The sequence below is a fragment of the Phaethon lepturus genome, unplaced genomic scaffold (genome assembly GCF_000687285.1).
Source record: "Phaethon lepturus isolate BGI_N335 unplaced genomic scaffold, ASM68728v1 scaffold5401, whole genome shotgun sequence".
Classification (NCBI taxonomy): domain Eukaryota; kingdom Metazoa; phylum Chordata; class Aves; order Phaethontiformes; family Phaethontidae; genus Phaethon; species Phaethon lepturus.
Genome location: NW_010519893.1, coordinates 81,294 through 90,766, shown reverse-complemented (window position 1 = coordinate 90,766; position 9,473 = coordinate 81,294). Strand labels below are relative to the sequence as shown.

General features: G+C 39.3%; 1 protein-coding gene across 1 annotated transcript in view; it reads right to left on the bottom strand.

Moving 5' to 3' along the window:
* Window positions 1-3,239: 3,239 nt before the first annotated feature.
* The window catches only part of NTF3 (neurotrophin 3), a 54,823-nt gene continuing 48,589 nt past the window's right edge, over window positions 3,240-9,473 (bottom strand). The window contains exon 2 of the mRNA XM_010297201.1: window positions 3,240-4,278. Coding sequence (XP_010295503.1) covers window positions 3,484-4,278 — 795 coding nt within the window. The 3' untranslated portion in view covers window positions 3,240-3,483. The remainder of the gene's footprint in view (window positions 4,279-9,473) is intronic.

Below are 9,473 nucleotides of genomic sequence, written 5' to 3'. Positions count from 1 at the left end.
CTCCTCCTCCTCCTCCAGCCCCCCCCCCAGGCGTGATGAATTACATGCACGTACCAAGCCTGGAGAACACAGAATCCCATTGATTTTGCCACAATGTTTCTATTAAACGAAATGAACGGTTATGTGCTTTACTTCGCTGTGCAACCGCGTTTGCTGAAAGGTCAGAAATCGCAGGTCATTATCATTAAATTTTTAATTTTGGAACTCCCAATCAGACTTGTTTCCTGTTTGGTATTGTCTGCAGATACACAATGTGTCGCCGAGAGAAAGACTCTGATTGCTAAATCATCGAAATAACAGAGTACGAGCAGAGTGGTTTCGAGCACACACTCTGTATAGTCCAGTCAAAGTTTCTTCCTGGTGCAGCCACACAAATCTCTTGGTAGCAGTAAACTAGCTGCACAGACTTCATTCCTGAACACATGTTCAAAGGTGATAAAATAAATGCAGATGGTTTCCCAAAACCTCAGCAGAGCATTTTTTACTGTTACTAAATGGACTGTAAAAAAAATAGGGTAAAAATGGAGAAAATACAGTTTGACACAGACAGGCAATTTCAGAACAGCATTCGCTCGTTTGGGAGAAAAGCTAAATAAAATGTGTGTTTATAATGATCTATTGGCAAAACAGTATTGACAGAGCATCTGAGCTGGCTAATGGAAGTGAGTTTTAGAATACTGAAATTAAACTAGGGTTGTGAGCTGAATATTTTGCTTAATTACTTAAAACACGTACAAAAAGTCTGGATAGGAACTTTGAATTCATTGTGCCATGACCGAAGTTGACAATAAAACCATCCCCAGCTACAGTGAAAAAAGGATTAGGCCTTAACAAATTTATTACAGGCTTTGTTTACAGACTTCTTACAAAATTATACAGCATCTTATGCGTACACAGGATTTACAAGAACGCGTAACTGATGTGTGGGATTGCTCCGCTCTCTGGTTGAGATCTGCAGGTTTTTCTTCACTCGGGGCCTGATCCAGCTTCCACTGGAGAAGGTGAGAATTTTTCTATTGACTTTAGTGGAAACTGGATCAGATCCAGAGCATAACACTTCCGTTCATTGTTATACTGGTGTGGGAAAGAGGCAGCCGATCTAATAACCTGATGCACCATGCTTCTTTCTTGTTTAACGTGTTTCAGATGACGGACCTTGTATTTACTCTGACACATTTTTGCTGGCCACTTGTAAAATACTTGGTGCATTGGTAAAGTTAAGAGTCAAAGACCAGTTCCTGTTACTGGATTTACAGTGGAAAATAACAAAATCTTTTCTTTGAACCTATAAATAATGAACCTCCCTTGATTTTCAGTGAGCAGAAATAAATGCATTCGCATGGACTCTGATGTTGTTTGCATTGCTATAAACCTACGTTTTGTTGCCCATCTTCAATAGAATTTCTCTGGATTTACAGTGATGTAAACAAGCGCGCGGCATCCACACCGTAGGAACAAAGTAGTTTCCAATTAATGGGATATAGGGTGTGTAAGCAACAGTGACTAACCAAGCTCAGCTAGTTTTCTTACTTCCTCTTCTCATGTGGAGATAGACTGTCCGGCATACTGAGGCATGGAGATCTCTAAGTTTAATGATCCATGACAATACCTACTCTCAATTACTCACAACATCTGAAAATTATCTTTATTTGGGAATTCAGGGTGTAAAATCAGGATTTTAACTTGCAAAAATTTTCAGTGGGACAGGACTTTTAAAAGTACCAAAACCTTTGTTTATGGCCTCCCCTGCAGAATTACACCTACACGCTCTAACCTGGCTTTCAGAGTCACTGCTATTCCAGTGCTTGGCCTCATGAGCAACCTGTCCGGTTCTCCGGTAGTTTTATGATGTGTGACGCTCTCTGTAAGGGATTAGGGGAGACCACACAATTTGCTGCCTTTGACGACCTGTTGCAGATCTGAAGTTGGTTCTCCAGTAGTGAAAACTCTATGAACAAAGGCGTCTTGCAACCTTGGTTTTGAGTGCTCTGATATTCTCATTTGCGATGCTGAACGCGCTACAACAGTGAAAGCCGTACTGTAAAAACCACTACAGCTGTAATGTTTTTTGAATGGCTGGCATTTTTCAGTCCTGACTATGTGTTAAGATCTAGCTAGACACAGATAACGTATGCTGTCCAGTCTTAACTCCGTTGATATCCATGACAAGACTCTCATTTACTTTTATGGGAGTGGGATCCCATCCAGGGCATTATACAGCTAATGTATAATACACTGTCTCTTCAAGTAGCATAATTATTGTTGTGCCCAGTGGAGCTATATGACAATACAAAGAAGAGTTTGAGGTATACATATGACATTTGTCTGTCCTAGGTAACAACTCACCTGTATAATTGAAGAACTGCATTATAACTATGGACTACCTGGATTTTAGTCACCATACTGCTCAAAAAGATCCATTATTTCATGTCCCTGTGAAAGCTAACAGGTTTGTCGAGCAGATCTACACATTTTTCCCTCTGTGAAAAATGGAGAATGGATTGCTGAGGAGAAGAACAGCTTTGTATGGGTATGTGGCTTTGAAATCCATGCCAGGATATCGTCACTTTCTTTAACTATAATTTTTAAGACAAGGACTCTTTTAATGTTAAGAAACCACCAGCTTTGTTTCTACTGTAAAAACCCAGACAGAGGGGAATGATGTAACGATGCAAACAGAAGATAACTGATTCATGTGAGAAGGAAGATGCTGATCACAATAAATAGTAAATTCTGAAGAAATCATCTTTTATATATTATATTAATGATCAATTTAGATTGGTTCTTGGCTTCAGTAAACTTCTGCAAATATTTTAGATTTTTTCATATTTTTTCTGCGACAAACTGGCAGCATTGAGAAACATTTGCGAAACAAATGTGCTTCAAAAACTTAAATGAAAGTTGCTGGATTACTAGCAGTTGTTCTGAAATGTTAACAGAGGGAAAAGCGTTATTTCACTGGCAAAACTGACATAATTCATAGAAATTGTATTTTATGGCTACTTGATGCCTGTAACATTGACATTGAGTGCAGGCTACAACACGTATTTTGATCCATTTTTGTTTTGGCGGTAAGGAGTGAACACTGCATTCAATTAAATGTGAATGTATAGAGTGGGGAATATAAATATGTACACAACTCTTGACATTGATCTGATTTTTAACAAGTTTACTAAATGACAGTCACTGGCTTGACAATACTGAATGAAAAATACTGATTTTACACAGATTTTACAGTAAGGTTACGGTATGCTGCCAACAAGCAGTGTCACAAACATAGTCTAAAAAAACCCAGAGTTGCCCACAGCAGAGGCACACACCCTTTGCTCTTGTTTATTGAGAGAGAAAGCTTATATACTGTAGATTTGCTGAAGTTCAATAAATAAGGTCAACTTATAATATATAAAACAATATAAACATTTATATGCTACATGCATATCATATAATTTAAAGTAATAATTTATATAGCAAAGAGATGCAGATTTATGTTCTTCCTATTTTCCTTGACAATGCGCACACACAGGAGGTGTCTATTCTTATCCATCTCCAGCCTACCAGTTTATTGTTTTCTGAAGTCAGTGCTCTGACATAAGTTTGGGATGTCTTGCATTGGGAGTTCCAGTGCTTGTCATCAATGCCGCGGCAGCCATTTTTTACAGGCTTGGCTTCTTTACACCTCGTTTCATAAAAGTATTGCTTAACTGGAGAGTTGCCTGTTTTAATTTCTCCCAGCACAGTTACCTGGTGTCCTCTAATGTCGATCGCAGATGATTTGTCCGTGACCCATAAACTTTCACTGTCACAAACAGAATATTCCCCTCGGTGGCTCTTGTGCTCCGCGTACCTTTTCCGCCGGGAGGTTCTGTTCACCACCACCGAATTTCCAATATAATCCTCCATGAGGTACAGCGGAGGCGGTTCCAGTGGCGTGTTGTCACTCAAGAGGACTCGTGGAGAGTTGTAGCGTCTCTGCTGCCTTAAGAGGTCTGTATCCATTGAGATAACTGGCTGGAAGTCTGATTTCACATTTTCATCTCCATCCATGTCTTGCTGAGCGTCTGCTTTCTGCACTGTGTTTTGATAGTTTTCCTTAATATCTACCATCTGCTTAGAAAGTTTGTTTTTCAAAATGTCTGCCTGAATGAGTTTAATAATAAGAGAATTTATTGAATCTTCTGGCAAACTCCTTTGATCCATGTTGGTAGACTGGATGCCACGAAGATAAGCGAGAAATATCACATAAAACAAGATGGACATCACCTTGTTCACCTGTAAGACCTGCAAAGAAACAGAAAGTTAACATAAAGGCAATTAAATAGGGAAGTTTACTAGATGCTGTAGACATGAAAATTTGGATTTTTTTTTAACGTCTTACGTCTTCCACACATTATAGATGCATATAGGCCATGTGTTTCTTTTAAGATAATTTTAATTATATTTTATAATGAATGCAATAATTTTCTGCCTTTTTTTCCCAGTGTTTCATCTATATTTCATGCACTTTTCAGGATGACCTCGCTTCTCCTCTTTCCACATATAGAGGCAGATATGTCAGTTAGGTCCTTTCTCTACAGACATAGGTAGCTACTCTTGAGATAGTATATCCAGGTCTTGGCAACAGAGAGTGACCAAATTACTTTCACAGGGTCTATTCTACAGAGTGGTTTAGTTTCAAAATTGCAAGATTATGCAGAATAACAGAATATCTAATGTTGTAAAATGAAGATGTTCTGACTTTGCTAAGTGTTGTAAATTTTTGTGTGTTGATATCTCATGGATCCCTCAAATCCCTTTTCATCGAATGGCTTGTGTTTAACTTTACCCTAAGAGCATCATCATACACTGGGAAATAAATACTGTGTTTCAGTAGTTTTTTCTCTCTCTTTCTCTCTCTGGTGCTGTAAGGGAAAGTATTCATGAAGGGAAAGGATGCAGTCAAGCAGCAGAGTGGGGCTTCTTCTATTTTGAACTTCAGAAACCAGTAGTTAGACTTCTGTAATACAAGTGAGAAGTTCAGATGGATCCACAGACCATTTGATACTGGTTGTTTGCAGGGTTGGAGTTTGGTTTTTTTGTTGTTTTTAATGAAGTTCCTTCATTACATTTATATGAGGTGGAACAAAACTGATTGTGGTTAGAAATATTCAAGGACAAACAGAGGACCTCTCTACCCTGAAACTGAAGAATCTTATTCAAAACGATCGAAATGAACTCAAGAAGAAGATGTTGAAAACTGGACCTGAAAGTAGGCTGCTTCTCTGTACTGTACTTTGCCATGAACTGCTCTCTATGGATTCTTGTAGTGTCCTTGTAAGTCTAGCTTCTGAACATCTTCTAGAAGCTCATTTGTCATTTCTGGCTAAGTCTTTCTGTCATCCTGTTTGTGTAGTTGAGAACTGTGAGCATTTGTCTAAGGAGGTGTTTTTTCCCTTGTATATATACACAGGTATATATACATACAAATACATATAAATTAAATTAATTTAATTATTATGTAGATATATAGACATATAAATTAAAGATATATATAGACATATAAATTAAATTAATTTTCAACATAAAATACAAAATCATAGAAGCAAACCATCAAAGCACACGTCAAAGCACACCTATTTTAATGGAATTGTTGCACAAGCAGTGGATTGAAGGAGAAAATACTAAACTCATGTTAGAGCACTCTTCATACCACGTTGGAAGCCCTGGCTGTAGTACTGCTTCAAGTGACTCAAAACAGTCTTGACCTGGATTCTCCTGAACTGCAAAGATGTCAGGCCACTAGCACTCTGGGCTGAAGGCACAGAGTTACAGAACACAGAATAGATGGAGTTGGAAGGATCCTCAGGAGGTCATCTTGTCCAACCCCACTGCTTAAAGTAGGATCAGCTACAGCAGCTTGCACAAGGCTGTGCCCTGTCAGGTTTTGAATGTCTCCATGGATGGACACTCCACAGCCTCACTAGGCAACCTGTTCCAGTGTTAACCAACTTCACAGTAAAAAACAACACAACCAAACAATGAAAAAAACCAACTCATGTTTCAGTATTATTTTCTATATCTCTATTTGTGCCCATTGCCTCTTGTCCTTTCTTGGGACACCTCTGGGAAGAGCCTGGCTCCATCTTTTTTACTCCCTCCCATCAGGTATTTCTACACTTTGCTAAGATCCCCCTGAGCCTTCTCTTCTCCAGGCTAAACAGCCACAGCTCTCTCAGCCTCTCTTCATGTGACAGATATCCCAGTCCCTTAATCATCTTCATGGACTCGCTCCTTTATGTCCGTGTCCTGTACTGGGACACAGCACACCAGATGTGGCCTCACCAGTGCTGAGTTGAAGGGAAAGATCCCCTCCCTCAACCTGCTGGTGATGCTCTGAGTACTCGGTGTTTTTCCAAGAAGAAATTGCAGAGAAACCAGACAGACCTCTTAAACAGAAAATTTTCCACTTCTTCAAATCACCATTTTTCTGTTTAAGCAGACAAAGAAAAAAAGAAAAAAAGTTTACTGGAGAATCTTCTATCTGCTCTAAGCAAAACTCCTTTTAGCAACAGTGAGTCCCCACTTCATAGTTTGGAACTGCAGCAAAATGAGAGCTACCCTCTGTGGATGTGTGATCTGTCCTTTTATGGACAAGAAATGTGTTTTCGCCATTCTCAGTTTGTCACAGTATGAGTTCACCTAAATCTAGACCGTTGCTTGCAGCAATGTTATGCTTTGGGAAAAAAAAATATAAGATTTTCAATTACCATACAATTACTGTCATACCTAAACAAATTCTAACCTAATGTAGATGGATCTCAGAGTCCAGACTGTGCTGTATGAGAAGACCTCTTCCTGTGCAATTTGGTCTTCCCTCAGTAAATTATGTGCTTTTTAAAACAATAAAAATATTGTAAAAGAGACGTCATTCAGCAGATTTCTCACAGCACTCAGGCGGCTAACCCACATGCAGCATGACACACAAGTCCATAGGATGGTGAGCAAGGCTCTGACAACACTCAGCTCAAAAGCTGAAAGCATTATTCATGCCAACATGCAGCTGCATGTAATCACTGGTCTGCTTAGTTTCAAAACTAAGTGGCACTAGCAAAATACACAAGTTGGAGCAGGTGATGAGGTGGGAAAAGTAAGACTGGAGTTCCTGCAGACTTTCTTTAATGTGATGCTGCACACAAAAAGGAACGGCTAGGATCCTCAGAATTACAGCAGTTCAAATAAACTATTTTTCCTCATCCGTGGAGAAACCCCATTAATGGAAAAAATTATTCAAAAGTATTTTTCTGAACCCAACATAAAATGTCTTGTGGATTTGGTGGGAAGTGTGTTAAACTACTCTGAAATTTGACTTGTAGTTTGATTTGTACTTGGCAAATTATTTTCTGCAAAAATAAAAATGTTTCAGAACCAATCTTTACATTTTTCTGGGATGTTTTGGGGTGCAAATTTTGTAAAGAAAAAGCAAAGGCTTGATGAGATTACAGTTTCAGGGAGTCCCTCCAAGACACTTCACCTAGGAAGTTCATAAGTGGGCTGTTCAGAAATCCCAGTTCATGACTTGAAATTGTTAGGCTGCCCGTCAAGTTCAGCACCTCAGAGTACGCCTAAGGCACTATTGTAGCTAGGAGAAATGGACATCACTGGGAAACTGCAGCTGGTTTATGGCCTTGGCTCTATTGTGAATATGACACCTTAAAAGTGTATTGGTTTGCAGGACTGGGCAATATTGCTTTAGATAAATGGCTCTTTGCCCAAAATGGAACTTTGTGCCTGTATACATTGAGATAATTTGCAATTTGTACTTTTTACTTTCTTTTTTTGTTGTTGTTAAAGCAATACAAAGGAGAGAAAAATGTAAAACACTGAAATGTTTATGTTTTCATATTTTCAAAACAAATCACTCTGATGTTTCTGGACATGCTTCAAAAGTTACACAATGTAATTCACAAAACAGAAAAGGTGCTTACTCAGTAGAGCGAGTGAGTAGGTAGTGAGTAAGTTATCTATAGAGAAGACTTGCAATCAGAGGCAAGTTATCATCAAAGGTGTCCTGTCCAAGAGAAGACTGACTTAACTTCCAGGGTCCTGGGGCACAGGCTTGTATGGACCTTAGCAGAAACTATGCCAGCACATGTAGCAGTAGCTCTTTCTTCAGCCTTTTGGAGAATGGTATGAAAATCCCCAAGAATTTAGTCCTTCCCATTAATTTTTCTGTTCTCTCATTAAAAATTCTTAAAATTAAAATTATTCATTTCAGTTAGAAAAACAGATTTTTCTCAAGCCAAACTGTTTCTAGTAAGCTGTATGTTGTGAGAAATGTTTGTTGTTCTTCAAGGTTCTTCTTGAAATTTTCCACATGTAAATCCCTGAAAAGGTTCATTTCATCTGTCTTTGTGGACTGTTTGCAGTCAAGTAAGTGTGATGAATGGTCCTAGAGATGGACACAGTACTATTTACACTCCTACAGGAATTACAGGCTAGAGTACTATATTTGGGGCCTGCGTCTGGGTCCCAAATATCCATAGGCAAACATTTCCATGGTGACCTCAGAATAAGAGCACAGCCCAGCAGCATGCTCCCTGGTCCAGTATCAGCTGACGTAATGTTATTAGATACAAATAGAGAAGACAATAATTGGTGACTGCTCCTACTTCATTTCTGCCGGATACCCAATTGTGTGAGAGTGTTAACGCTGCTACTTGAACTCAGTTTCTGTTTCCACGGGCTGTCAGGTCAGCTGTGACACGCAGTCTAGTCAACATTAAGGTTTTGTGATGGCACATGACTTAAATGGGTCTTCAGTATATATTGGTTATAATGACACATCCATTTGAACCGGTATAATCACCTTACTGTGTAGTACCTACTACATACCTGTCCTCCAAGCCGTGCGGTTGTAGAACAGTTTACATAGTGTGAATCCAGAAGAATTGATCCAGCACTTTCTCTGGATTCACATCAAAAGGTGTCCCTTGTTGACCTACTTGTTTAATGTGAACTCATCATTTGACTGGGGACTCAGCAGCTGGACTGGTGGATTACTCGTCTCACTTTGTGCCTGTACCACAAAGACAGCACACAGCTACGTAAGATGGGATTAGCAGCCTGACAGGGTCTTGCTGCTAGGATATCCCCCCTGTTTTTTGTCTCTTTCCTCCTGTATCACCCAATTCCTTTTCTATTCCATATACTGGGAGTTCAGCAAGGGCTGCTGACATATTCCAGCAAGCTGTTTTTCCTGAGTGATTGAGAAGCTTTGGACCAGCTCTGCTTTTGTGCTGTGCTAACCTGTGTGTCCTTCTAAATGTTGGGATGCACCTTTGATGTTTTGAGCTCTTGCTAGAGGTAATTAAAAAAGGGTCAGAGGGTGCAAGGATTTCAAATAAGTCTTTAAATGTGCTTGGAAAACACTCTGCTATGTGCAATTTGGAAAAGCACTGGACATTCAGGTAGGAAGACATATTATTCTCTTCAAGTTG